General features: G+C 46.4%; 1 protein-coding gene across 1 annotated transcript in view; it reads left to right on the top strand.

Moving 5' to 3' along the window:
* Itpr2 (inositol 1,4,5-trisphosphate receptor type 2) overlaps nt 1–23190 on the top strand; it is a 411976-nt gene that overhangs the window by 160205 nt on the left and 228581 nt on the right. Inside the window, exons 23-26 of the mRNA XM_075982281.1 lie at nt 1165–1294; nt 6045–6102; nt 9224–9389; nt 11465–11638. Of these exons, the coding sequence (XP_075838396.1) occupies nt 1165–1294; nt 6045–6102; nt 9224–9389; nt 11465–11638 (528 nt within the window). The remainder of the gene's footprint in view (nt 1–1164; nt 1295–6044; nt 6103–9223; nt 9390–11464; nt 11639–23190) is intronic.

Consider the following 23190-nt stretch of genomic DNA (forward strand, 5'->3'; position numbering starts at 1 on the left):
AGAAGAGAATCGAGGAACAGTGGACTCTGAAGAAGCATGAGGAGCAGCAGGGCATTGTGTGTAACACAGTGATGGTGGGACGGAAGAGTCTGAGCACCGAGAGAGGGGACAGAGCTTGGGGAAGGGAGGGCTGTGGAAACAGACAGAAAAAATGAGGGCTCCTGAGGACACAGAAGCCAGCTTTTCTATAAAGCCTGAGCAACCATAGTGTTTGCTGTTCACCAAGGAGGCCCTTAGAGACCACAGGACACTGGTAATAGCTGTGCTCAGAAGCTCGGGCTTGTCACAGACCAGTTCCCAGGTGCACCCCTCCTGTGGCCTTCTCTGATCCCATGGCTCAGCCCTGCTCCTCAGCGGAGCTGGACAACTCCACTGCAGTTGAAGCCCGAGCCTTTCCATGCACAAAAGCAGCTCCAGAGTTTTCCTCTCGGTGCAGGAAACTGCAGCGTGTCTGGGATCATATCAGCATCACCTCTTCAGACCCACAAGTCGCCCCTACCTGGAATATCCAGAGAACAATTGTGAGATGCCAGATGTCCTTGTTTCTGAAACTCAGTGTAGACAGGGTGTGGTGACACACACCTGCGATCCAAACTCTTGGGAGGAGGAACAGGAGTTCAAGGATATCCTCTGCTACATAGGGAGTTTGAGGCCAACCTGGGCTATAGGATACCCTGTCTCAAAACCAACTAACCAACCAATCAAACAAACAAACAAATGAAAATAATCACAAATTGATTAATTAATTGCTGTGGGCTTTCATTAATTCTGATCAATGAAAACATATCCCTTTCTTTCATCTGACAAAACAGGTAAACAAGCAAGAGTTTATAGTTTACTAGGAAGGCCTCTGATTGGTTCGTTTGGAAGACTGATAGCAGTGTGGTTGGTGTGTGTGTCATGGTTTGTATTAAACATCCATTATGTGTGTATGGCGGCACATGAACCACATGTTCACTGTGGAGGTCAGAGGACAACTTCGTTCCTTCCCTTCCATCTTTACATGAGTTCTGGGGGTGGAACCTGGGTTCCTGGGCTTTCTTGGCAAGGGATTTACCCACTGAGCCATTTCCCTAGCCCATGACTTGTGTGTTAGTGCTGTGCTGATGGCTGTGCCATCTTAGCCGAATGGCATAAGTAAGTGTGCAGTGTTGCTTCTTCCAGTTCATCCTGAGCGTCAGACTGGATTACCGGATCTCATACATGCTCTCCATATACAAGAAGGAGTTTGGGGAGAACAATGACAATGATGACGCCTCTGCCAACAACTCCCCAGACACCCTCCTGCCGTCAGGTATCTTGGGGACACTGCTTATCATTTGCCTTCTGTATTTCTTTTAGATGGATCTTAAATAATACATTTTATTCCTTGGAAATTTTGTGTATTTATACACGTCATTTTGATTGTACCCATCCAGCACTGTTTCCCTCCAGCCCCTTCCCCACACCTTGCCTCTCTCTCCAGTTCATTTCCTTGTTTTTATTGTTATTGACAACCCCTTGGGATGTCCTTCTGCATATGTGTTGCTTTTATTGGCTCATAAATAAAGATGTTTCGGTCAGTGGCTTCGCAGAGTAAAGCCAAGGAGAAAATCTGAACAGAGATATAGAGAGAGTAGATGGAGACAGAGAGATGCCATGTAGCTGCCAAAGGAGAAAGATGCCACCGGAACCTTTCTGGTAAGCCACAGCCTCGTGGCGATATACAGATGAATAGAAATGAGTTAATTTAAGATGTAAGAGTTAGTTAATAAGAAGCCTGAACTAATAGGCCAAAGCAGCTTCTTTATTAACCAATGGTAATAGAAGATATTCACAGCACACAGAGTAGACTCCCACATCAGGGCTGCCCATATGATGTAGGTTTGTGGCTATTGGCTAGGGCATGGTCAGCCTACAGGTAACCATGTCTTCTAAGAACCATGACTCCCTTCCTGAGCAGCCTTCAGTTGTCAGTATCCACGCTAGAGTTTGTCTGGCCTGGTCTTGTGGAGGTAATCTCAGCTGTTGTGAGTTGATGTGTGCACCAGCCACGCCATCTCTAACGTCAGCACCTCACTGTGCTCCTCTCCCTGTACGGGCTTTTACGTTCTTTCTGCCCCATCTTCTACAAAGTTCCCGCACCTTGGATGGTGGGAGGTTAGAGATGGCACGTCCCCAGCTGAGCACAGTGTTATCTACACTCCGTGTTTTGACCAGTTCTCTGCATTACCCATTACCCGCACAAAAAGAAACTTCTCTGACCAGAGTGGAGAGCAGCACAGACCTACGCATATAAACAGGAGTGTTTGGGAAACTTTCTGGCAGCACAGGCATTTAGTAAAACAACAGCAGATTCCACCAAAGGGCCTGTGATCTCCCCAGTCAGGGACTTTTCAGTGGCATTAAATCCCCCCTGTTATGCCAGCCTCATATCCAATCACCAAGTGACTGGTTGCTCCTATAACCACCATGCCACTATTGCGTCAGAGAGCACATCTTGCCAGCATGTCAGTATTGAAATATGCAGCGTCCAGCACTAGCTGAGACTTGAAGTATTTTCTCCCCCGGTGGCTTGCCTTGCACCTTTTGGCTCTCTGTAAGCTATCCAGAAGGAGAGCTCCCTGCTATGTTGAGGTTGGTTTCTCTGCCTTGAATCCAAAGAGAATGGTGTGTTCAGAAATTGGGGGCAGTTTTGGGGGCAACCAAGAACAGACCATAGCCTGTGTTGTTCAGGGTACCCCTGGGGCCTCTCGGATGGATCAATAACTCACAGGAAGGTATTCTGTGCCTTGTACTGAGATTGTAATTTAATAACCTGTACTTTCTAGAAGTAGCACTGTCTACCCATACAAGGAACTTCTATTCAAATTCCATGTGTGTACATGTGTGTACATATATTTGTATACATGTGTACATGTGTGCTATCTGTATACATATACATAGGTGCATGTACATTTATATATACGTGTGTATATGCATATATTGCGTGTATGCATATGTATGCATGTATATGTGCATGCATATGTGTGGTATATATATGTGTGTATGCTTATATATATGCATATATGCACTGTGTATGTAGGCATGTGTGCATATGTATGTGTGTATTCATGTATATATAAATATGTGTATGCACACACACATATATAGATGCATGTGTATATATACACATGTATATGTGTGTTTTGTGTGTGTATATATATATGTGTGTGTGTGTTTGTATTTAATAAGCTTACAAAATAATGGATTGCCATAAGGCTTCTTTGTGATTCTTGCTTTTGCATTCTGCTTTAAAGACCCCTTTCATTTATATCTTTAAAAAAATACCTATCTGGGCAGTGGTGGCGCATGCCTTTAGTCCCAGCACTCGGGAGGCAGAGGCAGGCAGATCTTTGTGAGTTTGCGGTCAGCTTGGTTTACAGAGTAAGTTCCAGTACAACCTGAGATACACAGAGAAACCCTGTTTTGAAAAACCAAAAAAAAAAAAAAAAGTATCTCTTTGTCAGAAGATGACAATCTCTACCAGTTGAAACTGAAACAGAGCGGTGGAAGGATGGAAGAATTTGCCGTATTTGGCACTGTGTCTGGCTCATGCCTGTCCCTAGATGCACTTCAGTATGGGAGGGTTCACAAGTGTCCACAGTCAGGAAACAGGGAAAGGTGACCCCTGGTGCTCACTCACCTTCTCCCTTCTAGAACAGGACCCCAGCCTGTAGGGGTGGTGCCCCCCCACATTCTGGGGAATCTTCCCACCTCAGTGAAACCTTCCTGGAATTGTCCTCACAGACACAGCCAGGGGTGTGTTTCCATGGTGATTCTAAATTCAGGTAGGTTGACAGTGAGGGCTACCGCAGTCCTCAAAGCCCCGAACCTTGAGACTGCTTCAGCTGCAGTCTGAACCTTCTGCACAGCGTGTTCTTCTGGTGGAAAGCTGAGATCAGTGTCCACGCCTGGATCAAAGGGCAGCATGAAGGGCTTGCCACTGAGAAGGGCAGTGTTTGTGGGGAAGCCACGCTTAGCCAGAGAACAAGAGGAGAGCTCCCCGAGGGCTCGCCTGTGTGCTACCGGAGCTTTGTGTCTTGCTTTGGAATCCTGTCTTAAAAATTAGAGTGTTTCTGAGACTTGGAACATAACCTGAAAGGGCATAAAAATGGCTGTAAAATTTTGAGGCCATAGACAGGACTTTGTGAAGACTAAGAATTATTAACTCACCTTTTTATGGGTTGGGCCAGGTCGGTCCTGGTTGACTATAAACTACATCTTAGGATGCAGACAGTCAGTTAGCAAAGCTCTTCTGAGGTCAGCAGTTGTGTAGATAGGAAACCTCTGGACAGTGTTAGGGGCCGCTTCCTCCTGTAGCCATCAATCAGTGGGACAAGAACAGTTCACAGTAATGAGGATGGGACAAGACCAGCTGCCCCACCCCCACCTCTGACCTGCAGGCAACCTTCCCTGCAGACAGCAGCCACATCTGCCCAGGCGAGGAGCCGCTCCTGGCACCCCTGCAACATTGCAGCTTCTCAGAAGTGCCGTACCCCAAAGGGCTGTTTCCAGGAACAATCAGGCAGAACCAGAAAGTCATGCTGGCGGCTGCATTGACAGAAACATAACAGTTATTGACTCCCAGAAGCCAGACTTCTGGAACCATGAGCTCTGAGTACCCAAGCAAAGGTTAAAGGCTGCAGAAAATGCTCTCTCTGCTGGAGTCAATCTCTCCTCTCTCTCTCTCTCTCTCTCTCTCTCTCTCTCTCTCTCTCTCTCTCTCTCTCTCTCTCTCTCTCTCCTGCCTGGAGAGAATAGGATTTTCCCCTCTGTTTCATATCTTTCTTTTCATGCTTTAGAGATGAAGTATGTTATCTATTTATCATTTGAACTTGATGTCTTAGTAAAAGTATCTTCAAAATGGTGGCGGCAGGACATGGTAGGACTCATGGTTGGGTCACATGAGAAATGGCTCCATTCTGCAAGAAAAAGAGAAGGAATCTCAAGTGTAGAGAGGTCACATTGATGGGGACCACGGTGACGAGGCTCTTTACATGGATTCTAATTCTTTTTTAAAAAAGTGTTTTCCCCTTGGGTCTGGAGAGATGGCTCAGCCATTAAGAGCACTGGCTGATCCTGAAGCAATCTGGTGAGATTCCCAACACCCGCATGGTGGCTCACAACAGTTCGTAACTCTAGTCCCAGGGCATCTGACACTCTCCCTGGCCTCTGTGGATACTGCACACAGGTGGTGCACAGACATGAGATAAAAATAAAGGAGGAAAAACTGCTCTTCTATGCTATCACTATTGCAATGTGTGTGTTTTTATGTAGGGGTACATATATGTATTTGACATATCAAGTGCACATGTGCACACACTTATAAGTAAGAACACCTTTGTAAAGATGCCTGCTGATGTTTTAGCACATTTGATGGCAGCCATATAAACATAGTACAAGTAATATAAGTGCAGCTTATGTTAAAGTGTTGAAGAGAGAGATGGCATGTTTGTGTCTAAATACACACATACGCGTGCAGAAACTTCCGCATGTTAGGATGTTCCAGTTTTGTTTCTGCTGCGGTGATAAAACACTCCAGTAAAGAGCAATTTAGGGGTGAAATGGGTTTGTTTTGGTCTGTATTTCCAGGTTATGGTCCCTCGTGGCAGGGAAGCCACAGAACATGCCCTTGGGAGAATCGCGTTCACACCCAGGATGATAGAGAAGTCAGTGCACACATGCTCGCTTGCTTGTGCTCATTCTGACTTCTGTATAATTCCGGGCCTAGGGAATGATACCGCCCATAGTGGGCTGGATCTTCCCACATCATTGGACATTAGTAATCAAGACAACCCCCCCACAACATGCCCCCATGTTAACCCAATATGTCTTCCTGGGTGATTCTGCACTGGGCCAAGTTGACAAAGGACCATCACATTGATGAGGTGGAACTATATTGAAATTTTCTGAACTATTAACATTCAGTATCACAAAAAGTATTAAAATAAAAATATCTTCAAGTAAGTGGATATGAGCATGAATTAAAACCAAATGAAGACCTTCCCTGTGTGTCTCCACAGCGATCGTTCCTGACATCGACGAGATTGCGGCTCAGGCAGAAACGATGTTTGCCGGAAGGTACTATAATGAGTCTTTATCTTACATGTGAATATGTATTACCTAGAATTTGATCTATAGTTTTATCATTCATCTTTTTGCATGTTTAGATACTCCAATTGATGCTAGCATAATTCCTGCCAGGAATGAGGTTTGGAATTTACTTTAGAGGAAAGAGCGTGACCCTTAAGTCACCTTAAAAAAAATGGAAGGCCCAGCAATGGTGGTGCACACCTTTAATCCCAGCACTCAAGAAGCAGAGGAAGGTGGATCTCTGTGAGTTAAAGGCCAGCCTGGTCTACAGAGTGAATTCCAGGACAGCCAGAGATACACAGAGAAACGCTGTCTCAAAAGAAAAAAGGGAGAAAGGAGACCCACATATTTAACTTTCTCGGAATTCTTAGCTGTTCTTTCCTTAGATGATGGCAGCAGCACACAGATACCTGTTAGCCTCTGGGGCAGAAACATTGTGGGATCTTGTAACACACTGCATCTCAGAGTCTTAGCTGGGGCAAGAAAGTAGCGTCTTTTGATGCTGTCCTTAACTTACGCATGAGAAATCAGATATTGCACGGGAGTTTAAAATGTCCCTGGTGGAAGAAAGTGAGGTGTCCATGGCATGACCACTCTCCTTTGCTGCCACATCCCAGACATGTATTATTGTCAAATTTATTTTTCAGAAATGAAATGATAGCAATCAGAATGAGAAAGTAAATCTCAGCTAGAATTACTGAGATTCATTTTTATTACAGACCTCAGGTAATTAGAGGAGATAAAAATATCCACACTGAACTCCCTCCTGCTACTTTTTTGTTTGAAAGGGCAAGACAAATTAGGGATTAAGTATAGATAGTACCCACACGTTTTGTTTCCTGACTGCCCAGACTCGAATAATCACACAGAAACTGTTTGGCTGATGGCTCAGACATATTCCTAGCTTGCTCTTACATCTTAAATTAACCCACTTCTATTAGTCTATGTATCACCACATGGCCGTGGTGCTACCTCATTTTCTACATGTCTTGTTTCCTTGGTGGCTGGCTGGTGTCTGCTCTACTCGCCTACTCTCTCTATATATATATCCCTGTTCAAATTTCTCACCTGGCTTTACTCTGACAAGTCATAGGCCGATGCAGCTTTATTCATCAGCCAATAAAAGCAACATATATACAGAAGGACATCCCACTTCAATTAATACAGATGTAAGATCCATAATTTCATGCTAGTGTGGGAAACATAGTAAGACTCTGTCTAGGGTAGGAGGGACCGAGAGAAAGGAGGGAGGGAGGGAGGAGGGAAGGGAGGACAGAGCCCCCAGAAGATTTTTCATTTAGTGATCATTTGGTATAGCTTTATTTTTCTATTATTATGATTTCCTGTTTAAATATTTTATTATTCTGGGGACGAAAGATCAAGCCAGTCTGTGATTTTATCTTAAAACTCAGACATGAGCTGCACTTTGGTCAACGACAGCTCCAGGTGATAGATCGATGATGATAGAATCATGTTCTAGAACCATGTCCTATAAAATGGCAGGGACTGGAAAGTTCCAGGAGGTGAGTGACCTCACAGCCATCCAGTCCTCAGACTGCAGTGTGTTAGAGAGGTGTCTGGGAAGGGACTTGTGGGAAGCACCACACAGCCAACCATGCCAGTGTGTGGCACACACAGTCACAGGTAGAATGTAATGCTTGAGAGTGATTGTTACTCACTTACGTGTTAAATATGCTTTTAACCATTCTTTCGGTGTGTGTATGTGTCTGTGTATGTGTGTGCATGAGTGCATTGTGTGAGTGTGAAAGTGTGTGTGAGTGTGAGAGTGTGTAAGTGTGTGAGTGTGTGAGTGTGTAAGTGCGTGTGTGAGTTTGTGTGTATGAGTGCGTGTGTGTGTGTGAGTTTGTAAGTGTGTAAGTGAATAAAAGTGTGTGTGAGTTTGTAAGTGTGTATGAGTGCATGTGTGTGAGAGTGTGTACCTGTGTGCACGTGTGAGCATGTGTGAGAGAGTGTGTGGGCATGTATGTGTAACTGTATGTATGTGTGTAAGTATGTGTATATGAGTGTGTGTATGTGAGAGAATGTATGCATGCATGTGTGAGTGTGTGATCAGCAGCAGCTCATGTCCCTTGTCTCCCGATTGCATCCCTTCTCTTGGGCGTCATTTAACCGCTTTGTTCATTGTGATCCGGGGATCAATACGTTATGATCTGACTGCCATCTATGTATCTGCCATCTATTTATATATCTATATATTCTTATCATTTAAAAATCATCCGTGTATCTGCCTATCATCTATGTATACTTATGTATCGTGTCTGTTAAATGCCTGTCTATAGTGTATGCATCCATGGCTCTCTCATGTACCTTATACTATCTGTGTTCTATGTGCCAGTCATTTGTATATGCGTCTGTCTGTGTCTGTGTCCTAGGTATCTGTCACCTCTCATCTGTCTCTCATCATGTCTGTCTTCTCCCTACCTATTAATAACCTAGGTGTGTGATAGGTATGTAGGTTTGCATAATGCTCTCTAGAAAGCTTACCCAACTCCAGAATCATCTAAGGGTTGCTTCCCAGGGTACAGCCCATCAGCAAGAGCACATGCCCTAGAGAGACCTTTCACCCCAGTATACTCTGTTCCCAGGCCCGCTGTGCCACCAAACACACAGAGCCCCAGTGTTGAGGGCTGTGTGTCTGTGACTGTCCCTCCCCACTTGCCATGTGGTGATCACTTGGGTTCTGGACTGTTGGTCAACATCATCAATAAATACTTTCTCAGAATGGGGAGGAGACGAGTGGAGGGGCAAGGAGGACAAAAGATAGTGGAAATTTGAACTAACAACGAGCTGTGTATGGAAAGGTCATAATGAAACCCATTATTTTATATGCTAAATAACAATTAGTGAAGAGTGATTTAGGGATCACTCAATGCTTGTTTTTCAAGTGTGTTGGTGATTAACACTTGAGATTGGCTGAGGGGCCATCTTTGTCATTGCGCCCACATCAGTTATATAAGATCAGGAAGTAACAATGTCCTCCTCTTCATTTCTTATTTTGGGAAAACAGGGGTTTAAGTTTAAAAAATAGATATAATTTAAATAACACACACACACACACATAATGTGATGTTTTCTTTTGGTTTTATAGAAAGGAGAAGACCCCAGTTCAGCTTGATGATGAAGGAGGCAGGACGTTCTTGCGGGTCCTCATCCATCTGATCATGCACGACTACCCTCCGCTGCTGTCGGGAGCCCTGCAGCTGCTCTTTAAGCACTTCAGCCAGAGAGCAGAAGTGTTGCAGGCCTTTAAACAGGTGAGCTGGGGGCGGTCCAGTCCCCTGTGGTGGGATCCACCCTGTCCTGTGACGGGATCCACCCTGTCCTGTGCTGGGATCCGTCCTGTCCCCTGTGCTGGGATCCGTCCTGTCCCCTGTGATGGGATCCACCCTGTCCTGTGGTGGGATCCACCCTGTCCTGTGGTGGGATCCACCCTGTCCTGTGATGGGATCCACCCTGTCCTGTGATGGGATCCACCCTGTCCTGTGATGGGATCCACCCTGTCCTGTGAAGGGATCCATCCTGTCCTGTGATGGGATCCGTCCTGTCCTGTGATGGGATCCACCCTGTCTTGTGATGGGATCCACCCTGTCCTGTGATGGGATCCACCCTGTCCTGTGATGGGATCCACCCTGTCCTGTGAAGGGATCCACCCTGTCCTGTGATGGGATCCATCCTGTCCTGTGATGGGATCCGTCCTGTCCTGTGATGGGATCCGTCCTGTCCTGTGAAGGGATCCGTCCTGTCCTGTGATGGGATCCACCCTGTCCTGTGATGGGATCCGTCCTGTCCTGTGATGGGATCCACCCTGTCCTGTGAAGGGATCCATCTGTCCTGTGACGGGATCCGTCCTGTCCTGTGATGGGATCCACCCTGTCCTGTGATGGGATCCACCCTGTCCTGTGATGGGATCCACCCTGTCCTGTGATGGGATCCACCCTGTCCCCTGTGCTGGGATCCGTCCTGTCCTGTGATGGGATCCACCCTGTCCTGTGATGGGATCCACCCTGTCCTGTGATGGGATCCACCCTGTCCTGTGATGGGATCTGTCCTGTCCTGTGATGGGATCTGTCCTGTCCTGTGATGGGATCCACCCTGTCCTGTGCTGGGATCCGTCCTGTCCTGTGATGGGATCCACCCTGTCCTGTGATGGTATCCACCCTGTCCTGTGATGGGATCCACCCTGTCCTGTGCTGGGATCCGTCCTGTCCTGTGATGGGATCCGTCCTGTCCTGTGATGGGATCTGTCCTGTCCTGTGATGGGATCCGTCCTGTCCTGTGATGGGATCCATCCTGTCGTGTGCTGGGATCCACCCTGTCCTGTGATGGCATCCACCCTGTCCTGTGACGGGATCCACCCTGTCCTGTGACGGGATCCGTCCTGTCCTGTGATGGGATCCACCCTGTCCTGTGACGGGATCCACCCTGTCCTGTGATGGGATCCGTCCTGTCCTGTGACGGGATCCACCCTGTCCCCTGTGGTGGGATCATTCTTGTCCTCCATGATGTTTGGATTTCACATTAATCTCACAGTGATTACTTGCATGTTTGGGTATCTCACTGTTGTTTTGTGTTTAATGGAGTCTGGGCCTGTATTAGGAAGCTTTGTGGAAAGGTGCTAACAGATATGAAAGAGTCAAATAGTAACCATTTAGATGCACATGTTTTACATGTATGTGCCATGTAGTATGTATAAATTATAAATTGTATGGTTCTCTCAAGCTATGAAACTGCTGTTTATACTAGCAAATATATATCATAGCAGTAATATTTTCTTACATGGGTTTTTATGTTTTGATTTTTAAACATACATGTATAGAAAACCTCAGAAAGATGAACCCTCACCATGAAATGAGAAATTATCTTGTAGAAGATTTGCTTACTTTTGATTTCTCTATATGGGTATTTGCACTCATGTAACTACATGCATCTTATGTGTGCAGTACCTACGAAGGCCAGAAGAGGGTGTCAGATCTCCGGGAACTAGAGTTACAGGAGGTTGTGAGCTACCATGTGGATTCCGGGAGCTGAACTTAGGTCCTCTGCAAGAGCAGCAAGTGATCTTAATCCCTGGGCCATTTCTCCAACCCCCTAAACTTTTATGTTGAATTACTTACCAGAAGTTTTGAAAGCTTTTTGAGTGCACATCTAAGAATTCCTTCTCACATGAGAATATATTGGCTGGAGTTCATAAGATAAATATCCCTAAGTGTTCGGCAAATGTCGAACTTCAGCTAATGAATGTTTAAAGTTGGGGTTTTAGGTGTACCGGAACTAGGAATACAGAAAGCTACAGAAGAGTTTTAAGAGTTTTAAACCCTTCTGTGTTTAGGTGCAGTTGCTGGTGTCGAACCAAGATGTTGATAACTACAAGCAGATTAAGGCGGATCTCGACCAACTGCGGCTGACGGTGGAAAAGTCCGAGTTGTGGGTTGAGAAGAGCAGCAGCTACGAGAATGGAGAGCTTGGGGAAGGACAGGCCAAAGGAGGCGAGGAGACCAATGAGGTTTGCGTCCAAGACCTTCTAGGAAGAAAATTGTTTTTAATAGATGTATATAAGTGTTTTGCCTACATACGTGTCTCAGCACCATACCCCCTGGCACTGAGGATACAGAGGTTTCTGAGTCACCCACATGGGTGGTAGGAACCAAACCTGGGTTCTCTGGAAGAGCAGCTGCCGCCCTTGCCTGTTAAACCAGGGATCCAACCCCCGTGTTTTACCGGTAATGCTTACATGAAAGCTAATTACCACCAACATTGTAATTGGTAGCTCCTGGAGAGCCTGCCTAGTGGTCCACTTGGGTGTCTTTAATGCTCAGGAATGTAGGGGCACGGGGAGGCTCACCCAGTGCAGCTCTGGGATACTGAGAACACTTTGGGTTGTAGAACGGTGGCACAGAAAATGGCAATTAAATATGAATATTAAGTATTAAATATTAAGAATGCTGGGGAGCTGCGAGGTGGAGTAGAAGCAGTGGCCTTCCACTTCAGGTCTCAGGACGGTGGGTTAGCTCTAATTCCTCTCTTTATCCTTCACGGAGTTTTCCTACATTTTTAAACATGTTGTGGAATATAGACTTACTAGTCCATAAAAATTTGCTTTAAAAAAGTGACCAGTTAGGGCCCTAGGTGGGGCATAAATTCTTCCATAACTCGCTTTTGAAGTGAGGGAAACGTTGGCATTTGTTTAGTGCTTCCCTTGTCCACGCCAAAGAGTAGATGTTTTTGTGTAATCTCCTTTTCAATGTCACGAAGAACTTGAGGGATGGCTTTTTAAGTTCAATAAACTAAAGCTTGAAAAACCGAGAGCCCCTCAGGCTGTGGATCTAGGACCTAGCCAACATCTGAATGATAAGATCCAGCTTCTGTAAGTTTGTACTTTCTGACATAATAGTAACGAGTTGCTATGCTTTCATAGATTATAATACCCCTGCTTTTTGAAAAGTCATATTTTATATGTGTTCTAGAAACTTTACTGGTTTTTTTCTCATCTGACTTAAACATCTATTTGAGTTATTTCAGTAGAGGTCTTTAGCTGGGCTGGAAAGGTGGTTCAGCAGATAGAGCGTCTAGACGCCAAGTCTGTGAATCGGTTCAATCCCTGGGTTCCACAGCCCTAACCTTAGCTCACTGTGCTCTTGATGAATGCTACACAAGAGAAATGTCTTGTAACAGTTCAGATGAGGGATCTGGAGGATGGCTCAGCAGCTGAGAGCACTTGCTATTCTTCCAAAGGACCCAGGTTCCATTCCCAGCACCCACATGGCAGCTTGCAACTATCTGTAACTCCAAGATCTGACACCCTCACACAGCTTGACATGCAGGCAAAATGCCAATGCACATAAAAATAAATTATTTTAAAAAAGAAGCCAATGAAAGGTGACAGGGAGGCTGTGAGTCCCTGGCTTTCACTTTCACCAAGGGAAGGTGGAGGAGAGCCTTCTGCCATGGTATGGGGTGAATGCTACTCTGTTGGAAGCTTCTCAGGCGTTCTCATGAGTATGAAAAGGAAGAAGAACATTCAGATTAATAGCATCTATTCTCGGGATGAAACCGTATAGCTTATGGTATAAAGCATTACTGTATACCTTATGGTATAAGACATTACTGTATACCTTATGGTATAAGACTTTAGTTTTCCAGGGATTCAGAGAGTGAGTAGGGAAGCTTCCTCATTTGCTGAATTCCAGATTTATTGACTCAAGAGATGGAAATTATTTTAGGTAGCTGATTAGAAGTGGTTTAATATGAGGAATTAAATACTTGTAAAATGTAGAGTTGGAGGCTGCCACTGACTGTTGACCTCGAGGTCAAATGATCACAGTGCTGAGTATCGTGGCCATGTCTGCGGCCACAGCCACCCCGTGGACTCACTCTTTGAAAGTGTGGGATATGGCAGTGACTCGGAAGCTCAGAGGGAGCAGTCTTGTTTGCGGGAAGTTTCCTGTTGGCTCCATCAATTCCTGGGAGACGCTTGTAGTTTCCTCCCGGCATCTAAGTGGCACCTGAGCTTATCTGGCCTGCACGGGCTGGACTGGATTTCAAATTGTCACTGCAGGGGCGCTGGAGAGACCAGTGTTGGCTGCAGGCAGACTAAGCGGGGAGGAAGGGAGGCGGCCCGAGTTAATAACTGGAGCAGAGGCGGTCGGTAGCGGGCATGGGAGGGTTGGAACCAGACACCCAAGGTCTGCTGCTCGGCATATGTGCAGCTCAGACGCGCTGCTTTGGTTTTCCAGGACTTATTTTTATCATCTACAACACGGACAGTGCAGCATAGTCAAGCAAGCAAAACCTTGATGGGGTGTTTGTGTTGGGGTGCTGGTTACGGTTTTCCATGTCACTTTGACACATGCTTGGGTCATGGGGGAATAGGGACCTTCAACTGAGAAAGTGCCTTCATCAGGTTGGCCACCAGAAGGAAAGTTTGTAGCGACAGACATTTCTTGGTCAGGATTAGTGCTGGAGGGCTCAGCCCATAGTGGGCAGGTTTACCCCTGGCCTGGTAGGTGGTCCTGAGTTTTATGGAAGAGCAAGCTGAGTGAGCCATGAGAGCAAGCCAGTAAGCAGCATTCCCCCATGGACTTGGCGTCGATTTCTGTATCCAAGCTCCAGCCTTTAGTTCCCACCTTTGCTTCCTTTCAGGATGGCCTGTGGCATATATGATTAAATAAACCCTTTCCTCCTCTGGGTGCTTTTAGTCATGACGTTTACCACAGAAACAGAAAGTTTATCGGATAGTCAGCTACCACTGCCACAGTGAACAGCCCTGGCCTCAGTGGACAGTCAGTCAGCGTGACCTCAGTGGACAGTCAGTCAGTCAGCGTGACCTCAGTGGACAGTCAGTCAGTCAGTGTGACCTCAGTGGACAGTCAGTCAGGGTGTCCTCAGTGGACAGTCAGTCAGTCAGTGTGACCTCAGTGGACAGTCAGTCAGTGTGACCTCAGTGGACAGTCAGTCAGTCAGCGTGACCTCAGTGGACAGTCAGTCAGTCAGCGTGACCTCAGTGGACAGTCAGTCAGTCAGTGTGACCTCAGTGGACAGTCAGTCAGGGTGTCCTCAAGGACAGTCAGTCAGCATGACCTCAGTGGACAGTCAGTCAGTGTGGCCTCAGTGGACAGTCAGTCAGCGTGAACTCAGTGGACAGTCAGTCAGCATGACCTCAGTGGACAGTCAGTCAGCATGACTTCAGTGGACAGTCAGTCAGTGTGGCCTCAGTGGACAGTCAGTCAGCATGACCTCAGTGGACAGTCAGTCAGCGTGACCTCAGTGGACAGTCAGTCAGTCAGTGTGACCTCAGTGGACAGTCAGTCAGTCAGTGTGACCTCAGTGGACAGTCAGTCAGTCAGTGTGGCCTCAGTGGACAGTCAGTCAGTCAGCATGACCTCAGTGGACAGTCAGTCAGCATGACCTCAGTGGACAGTCAGTCAGCGTGACCTCAGTGGACAGTCAGTCAGCATGACCTCAGTGGACAGTCAGTCAGTCAGTGTGACCTCAGTGGACAGTCAGTCAGCATGACCTCAGTGGACAGTCAGTCAGTCAGCGTGACCTCAGTGGACAGTCAGTCAGCATGACCTCAGTGGACAGTCAGTCAGTCAGTGTGACCTCAGTGGACAGTCAGTCAGTCAGTGTGACCTCAGTGGACAGTCAGTCAGCATGACCTCAGTGGACAGTCAGTCAGCATGACCTCAGTGGACAGTCAGTCAGTCAGTGTGACCTCAGTGGACAGTCAGTCAGTCAGTGTGACCTCAGTGGACAGTCAGTCAGTCAGTGTGGCCTCAGTGGACAGTCAGTCAGTCAGTGTGACCTCAGTGGACAGTCAGTCAGTCAGCATGACCTCAGTGGACAGTCAGTCAGCATGACCTCAGTGGACAGTCAGTCAGTCAGTGTGACCTCAGTGGACAGTCAGTCAGCATGACCTCAGTGGACAGTCAGTCAGCATGACCTCAGTGGACAGTCAGTCAGCATGACCTCAGTGGACAGTCAGTCAGTCAGTGTGACCTCAGTGGACAGTCAGTCAGTCAGTGTGACCTCAGTGGACAGTCAGTCAGCATGACCTCAGTGGACAGTCAGTCAGCATGACCTCAGTGGACAGTCAGTCAGTGTGACCTCAGTGGACAGTCAGTCAGTCAGTGTGACCTCAGTGGACAGTCAGTCAGTCAGTGTGACCTCAGTGGACAGTCAGTCAGTCAGTGTGGCCTCAGTGGACAGTCAGTTAGCATGTCCTCAGTGGACAGTCAGTCAGTCAGTGTGGCCTCAGTGGACAGTCAGTCAGTCAGTGTGGCCTCAGTGGACAGTCAGTCAGCGTGACCTCAGTGGACAGTCAGTCAGTCAGCATGACCTCAGTGGACAGTCAGTCAGCGTGACCTCAGTGGACAGTCAGTCAGTCAGCGTGACCTCAGTGGACAGTCAGTTAGCATGACCTCAGTGGACAGTCAGTCAGCGTGACCTCAGAGGACAGTCAGTCAGCGTGACCTCAGTGGACAGTCAGTCAGTCAGCGTGACCTCAGTGGACAGTCAGTCAGTCAGTGTGACCTCAGTGGACAGTCATTCAGCGTGACCTCAGTGGACAGTCAGTTAGCATGTCCTCAGTGGACAGTCAGTTAGCATGTCCTCAGTGGACAGTTAGTCTGCGTGGACTCAGTGACGTTGAGCAACAGACAATGTGAATAGTAAGCTGTGATTAGATACCAGAAAGAGCAAGCAATAAGTCTCCAACTTTATTTTTTTAATATTTTGTGTGTGTGTGTGTGTGTGTGTGTGTGTGAGAGAGAGAGAGAGAGAGAGAGAGAGAGAGAGAGAGAGAGAGAGAGAGAGAGAGAGGGAGAGAGAGAGAAGGCGGGAGATGCCATGGGTATATTGCTGAAAGGTCAATGTAAATGTGTATCTGTTGGTTTTTGTTTCGGCTTTCTCAAACTTGCTGCTTTGCAGTAAACACTGAATAATTTATCTAAACTCATGCATGTCTGTTTTCATGCACATATTTTCTGGTTTACCATACCAAATGAAAATTTAACTTCAGCCATTACAACCATACTTTTTCATGACTGAAAATTGATTTTTCTCATATTTGTTTGATGGTTTTCATCAGATGTTATTGTTTTTTAAATTTCCAGATTCACATCTACTTGATATTCTGTATGAACTTCTTCTAGACTGTGAGGTAGTTGGGAGTTTCTTTTCTGATTTTTAAAATTTTTATTTTTTAAGATTCGTTATTTATGCATAGGTGTCTTCTGCCTACCTGTGTGTCTGTGTATCACATGTGTGCCTGGTGTCCGTGGCACCGGAAGACGGTGTCAGATCCCCTGGAACTGGAGGAACAGGAGGTTGTGAGCTGCCATGTGGGCGCTGGGAACGAAACCAGGTCCTCCTCAAGTGTAACAAGAGCTCTTAACCTCTGAGCCATCTCTCCAGCCCCATTTGGAAATTCTTAGGAATGTTATTTCATTACTTCTTACGTTTTCTTTAGAGACTGCATTTTCAGAACAGCTTTTGATTTAGAGAGAAACTCCACACGGATGGCACAGGGTTCTCCGTCTCCACAGCACTTTGTGTGCCTGGTTCTGTAACAATGAGTGATGTCACTCCCATCCGCAGAGGCGATCTGCTGCCCAGCAGTCCCACCCTACGCCCATCCCCCTCTCCCAGTGGATTTCCCAAAGACTCTGTCGTTCAACTTTCTGTAGAATGCAGCGTGGTTGGATCATATAACAACAGGCTTCTTTGAGTTAGTGTGTATGTAACATTTTCCCATAATCCCACACAGACCACATTTATCTCCGCAGTAGTCCGTGTGTGGGTAGTCCACCGTGTCTCTCTGAGTATGTATCACGGTAAGGATGTCGTTTTGGTTGTGCGATATTACCACTGTGTGTTTGCAGATCTGAGCCTGTACGTGTTGGTATCCAGTAGATACAAGGAGTGTGAAGTAGAGAGAAGTTGCTTTCCTTCTTAGGGCACCCGTAGTTGCCCAAGCCTGCTGCCAGGGGGCGCTGCTGCTCTGAGCCCACAGAGATCCCTAGTGCTAGCCTGTCTCAAGACAGGCATCTTGGGTGTAGAGCCTTGAACATTAACACTGTTCAGAGCCCGGATCCTGGGCTGCAAAGCTAACATTGGCGTTTGCCTTCTGGGTGATCCGTGCACAGCCTGTAGGTCGGAGCCCTCTGACAATGACTCAGCTTAGGAGATGGAGCTGGCAGGAGCTGTCCCAGAGACCAGAAATGTTGTAAAATAGCTTTATGTCCAGAACTTAGCTTCTTTGTAGGTAGGCGTGTTCCTGCAGAAGCTCCTGGCTTTCTTCAGGCCTTTAGTGGGATTGTTTTATTATTACGATGAAGGTGCATTCTATATGACATTCCTCTGGGGCCAGAATTTAATCTAGAGAAGCTCTGTTTTGTAATCACATTAAATGTAGACTTTGATTTGGGACTTTGGGGGCCTCCTTATGAGTGGGAATTCTAGTCCCAGATCTTGAAGTGGGTTTCTTTTTGTGTACAGGATCTCGAGGGGGCACCCCTTAGACTTTGGCCAGAGCAAAAGCCAAGCCTGCGAGTGCCCTTTGTCCTTCCTGTGGGCTGTTTCGCTGACTCACGACTGCGGTGTCTCCCTTTGATGTCTGTGGCTCTGTGGCTTCTGGCCAGAATTTTCATCTTTCTTGGCAACCAGACTTGCCTCCTCCACGAGTTCCCTTTTCCCCCTCCCCCCAAGTTCACACTCAGACTCTAGGTTATCAGCATGGGCTTTAGCCCCGAGGGGCAACGCTGAATCCTGGCTGAATCCTGGGCTTCTTACTGTTCTGAACTTTCATGGTTTCTGGCTTCCTGCTGGAAAGAGGCATCTTAACTCTTTAATCTGTCACGTCTGGATGTTGTCTAGAAGGGGCTCATCGTGTGCTGCTGACAGTTGTCAACAATCGTCGGTTCTTTTGTGATTCATGCCCTGTATCTGTCCCGCTTTGGTATCTGCACTGATGTGGCTATGGACCGTGTGGACCCCACTGAGCCCTTTTCCCCTGGTCAGTGCCTGTGTTTCTCTGGAGCAGAGTCTCTGCCTAGTGTGCTATGAGTCCCTCTCGCCACATGGTCACCCCTGGAAGACACAGGAGTCTCTCATTTCCTAAAATTTGAGGTCTGGATGCAATCTATTATTGCAGACATGGCTCTTGCCCTGCAGAGTGGACACCTATAAAACAGTGCGACAGAGTCCACGCACATAACATAGTCTTGTTTCATATTCAAGGGCGACAGCCACAGGAGTAAGTGATTGGTATTAGAAATGACAAGGAGTTGGCAGACCTGGAGAGCTCCAAGGAAGCAGCCAGTGGATTCCAGACGATGCTTCAGGAGACCCGGGACCAAGGTGGGAGGCATCTGAGAGCCGTTGGCCCCTGCCTGGGTGTGAGCCCAGAGTGTGCAAGGGCAGGAGCTGACAGAAGCGTAGGCAAACGGGTGGCCGGGGAAGCCTGCAGCGTCTGTTTATAATGGGGTCGCTTCAGGAGAGGAAAGAAGAGCCGCGAGAAGCAGCAAAGTCAACTCATACACAGATGAATAACCTACACTGTGGGAGACAGCGTCCAAGGGCAGTGGCAACACACAGGATGGGATCTGTTCAGGTGTCATAGGAAACAGCCAATAGCAGGCAGCGTGCACGCCAGCAGGCCGTGGGCTCTATGGTCCTTTGTGCCCGGGTTTCACAGAGGCTGCCTGTAAACGCGGCCTTTGGTATGGCTCTGAGCAAATCAGAGCAGTTTGGTTCTCAGCTGCCTAAGTGTTAGAGGACCACATAGCATGGATCTGGGGCTTCCCTGATGTTTAAAAATGTCTTCAGTAACTGAAAGTTTCAATTTTTATTTGGTTATTTTATTTTATAAGTGATGCTGGTTAAAAATAGTTCATACTTCTACTTTTAAGCCCACAGTTTAGGTTTCTCAGTGCTGACAGCACAGGCCCTCTAAAGGCTTGAGGAAAGATTTCATTTAAAAAAAAAAACCCTTATATTGGCACATACGTATTTTTTTCTGTGACTTATGTTGAATATATTAAATTTAAAAAGATGCTCATCCTATTTTTTAATCTGATAAAATACCCGTGCAGCTGCTCCTGAAAGTGAAGTTTAGCAGAGATGAAAGGGGACTTTGCTAGTGAAAGGGGCCCTTCATCCACCGTTAAATGGAAGATTTCAACAAAATTTAAACAGAAACGAATTGGTAGGTATCCCTGCAGGCAAAATGTGAAACACCTTATCTTTGTATCCTCGGGAACATCGAACTTTAGAATAGGACTCCAATTGTCCCATTGCTGGAACTGATCTCTAACGCTCACAGAGAAGGGCACAGATGCCACGCCCAGTGTCTGTGAGCCGAGCCCCCGTGTGCCCCAGCGCTCCCTTGTCCTTTATCAAATGTGTCTTTGAGGGCCGTGGACACTGCCATCATTTCTGAAGGTCAGCGGGCCAGGGGACAAGCTGTCAGCAGCATTAGCACAATCACTAACTCATCACCTTCAAAGACACAGCTTCTAAATTTAGAAGAGAATTAAGTCGGGAAAGTGTCTCTGAGTGGGTTAAGTCAGGATTGCCCTTCTTGCTCACCTTCTCTTTATTTAGTCTGTGAAGCGGGTCACTGGGCATCACGGTGTTCCAGAGAAAAGCCCCATTAGGGTTATTTTATTGATAATTGTTTCCCCCATGATCCCCCCTTTTTTACCTCTTTCTTTTTATGCCCCATGTAGTTTCCGATGTTTCCTTTCACTTTCAAACGTGTGTGCGTGTGTGTATGTGTGTGTGTGTGTGTGTGTGCGAGTGTGTGTGTGTATCTTTTTAATACTCACCCAGTGTGGATCCCTGTCTGTTCTTTTGCTCCAGAATCTCGTGTTGTTGCTCTTTTGGTGGACATGTGGTACAGGAAATGGAATAAACTGAGTGGTATGCTCGAGGGTGCAGTCTAAACGAGGGGCTGCCATTGTTTGGCGATCTGTCTCTCTCTTCTCCCAGTTTCCAAAGAGACCTGTGACTTGTGCCTGAAGCAGTGGCAATCCCTTTTTCTTCGGGTCCCACTGCTGGTGTGTCTGGGCACTCCCAGAGACAGCTGTTGACGTCTGTAGGGTGTAGTCTGAGCATCTTCACAGAGACAGCTGTGGACGTCTGTAGGGTGTAGTCTGAGCATCTTCACAGAGACAGCTGTGGATGTCTGTAGGGTGTAGTCTGGGCACTCCCAGAGACAGCTGTTGACATCTGTAGGGTGTAGTCTGGGCATCTTCACAGAGACAGCTGTGGATGTCTATAGGGTGTAGTCTGGGCATCTTCACAGAGACAGCTGTTGACATCTGTAGGGTGTAGTCTGGGCATCTTTACAGAGACAGCTGTGGACATCTGTAGGATGTAGTCTGGGCATCTTCACAGAGACAGTTGTTGACATCTGTAGGGTGTAGTCTGGGCATCTTCACAGAGACAGCTGTTGACATCTGTAGGGTGTAGTCTGGGCATCTTCACAGAGACAGCTGTTGACATCTGTAGGGTGTAGTCTGGGCATCTTCACAGAGACAGCTGTTGACGTCTGTAGGGTGTAGTCTGGGCATCTTCACAGAGACAGCTGTTGACATCTGTAGGGTGTAGTCTGGGCATCTTCACAGAGACAGCTGTTGACATCTGTAGGGTGTAGTCTGGGCATCTTCACAGAGACAGCTGTTGACATCTGTAGGGTGTAGTCTGGGCATCTTCACAGAAACACTCCATTGTCACCAGTGCCCTTTGAAAAGTTTCTGTGGGAATGGGGAGAGCAGTTCCCTGGAAACCAGACCCACCCTGTGTCCAGCAGAGCACACAGCCCATCTGTGTTGCCTCTGGAGGATGAGCTCGCTCATCTTCTCTTGCTGAAGCTTGGTTTACAGTCCCCCTTCCTCCGTGAACCATCCTTAGGTGTGTCAGGGATGCTGTGGGCTCGTCCTGACCACTGTGGTGTGTTAGCCTTCAGTTCTGTAGTGCTTTAGCCTACAGTGTTTCTCAGCACAGAAGAGAGGCCGAGTCCACTGTGCTGTCAAGGGGCAGGGGGACTGGAGTTGGGCTGTGCTGATCTAAACTTAAGGCGGACTTTGTACTATTTCTAGAATTTCTAGAATGGACAGTTTTCCTCAGGAACTCTGTCTTGTTTCAGGACCCACTTAGTCTAACTTTTTAAGCACGTATGTCTTTATTCTTCATCAGAAAGCTCTCTATTATGTATAAACGGAAGCTGCTCATTCGTTTCCTGACCACCCTGACCTGAATAATTACACAGAAACTGTATTAATTACAACACGGTTTGGCCAATGACTCAGATGCTCTTATATCTTAAATCAACCCATTTCTGTTAATCTGTGTATCGCCATGAGGCTGTGGCTTACTGGGTAAGGTTCTATTCTGGCATCCTTCTCTCTCCTTCAGCAGCTACATGGCATCTCCTTGACTCCACCTACTCTCTCTCAATCTCTGTTTGAATTTCCCATCTGGTTTTACTCTGCTAAGCCATTGGCCAAAATAGCTTTATTCATTAACCAATAAAAACAATACACATCCCACAATATCTCCCCTTTTCTGTCCTATTAAAAACTCCTTTTTTAGCTTATATGTAATTTTTAGTAAAATTTTTTAGTAAAATTACATATAACAAAACAGTTATCAAGAAAGAATTATAGTTACAATATTCAGTCAATTTACATTTGACAAATTAAGGAAAATACTCTATCATCTATCCTATCTTTGTGAGTCTAAAGCTTCATATCTAATTTATCTTTTATTATAACTAAGGAAAGCTATAACTATCTGTCTTCAACTCTTCAAAAAACCCCAGAAGGATATAATATTACCTAAGTGTAGTAGGAAGGCTGCTTGTTTGTTCCTGGCTGCCCAGACTCCCAAAATAACCACACAGAAACTGCTTTTATTAAATTACTTCTTGGCCTATTAGCTCTAACTTCTTATCAGCTAGCTCTTACATATTAATTTAACCCATTTCTATTAGTCTGTGTATCGTCACAAGGCTGTGGCTTACCAGGTAAAGTTCTGGTGTCTATCTCTGATGGGGACATGGCTTCTCTTTGACTCCGCCTCCTTTCTCCCAGCATTCAGTTTAGTTTTCCCTGCATACCTCTATTCCTTGTGCAGGTCCAAGACAGTTTCTTTATTAACCAATGGTATTCACAGCATATGGAGGGGAATCCCACATCATCTAAGTAAATGGGAAGTGCATTGTAAGCAGCTTCCAAAACTCTAGAATTGACAAAGACATCTCACTGTCTGGACAGTCATGCAAATATTGTGGCATCCATCTTTAGCTTACAGGCCAATAGTGTCCGTCAGATTTTTTCCACAAAACAGAAAATTTGAAAGACTGTTAGCCTATATTGGCAGTTTTTTAGTCACTTTCTTCTGTGTCCTGCAGAGTATCTCATAGACTCTTCTGTGAAGCAGGAATCCTGAAGGACCTTTCCATCTTTTATAAGTTCAGCAGTCATTTTCTGTGGGTCCTGCATGTCCAGTTCATACAGAATGCCATCAAGCATTTAAGAGCAGTTTCTTGCACAA

The sequence above is a fragment of the Microtus pennsylvanicus genome, chromosome 8 (assembly GCF_037038515.1).
Source record: "Microtus pennsylvanicus isolate mMicPen1 chromosome 8, mMicPen1.hap1, whole genome shotgun sequence".
Classification (NCBI taxonomy): domain Eukaryota; kingdom Metazoa; phylum Chordata; class Mammalia; order Rodentia; family Cricetidae; genus Microtus; species Microtus pennsylvanicus.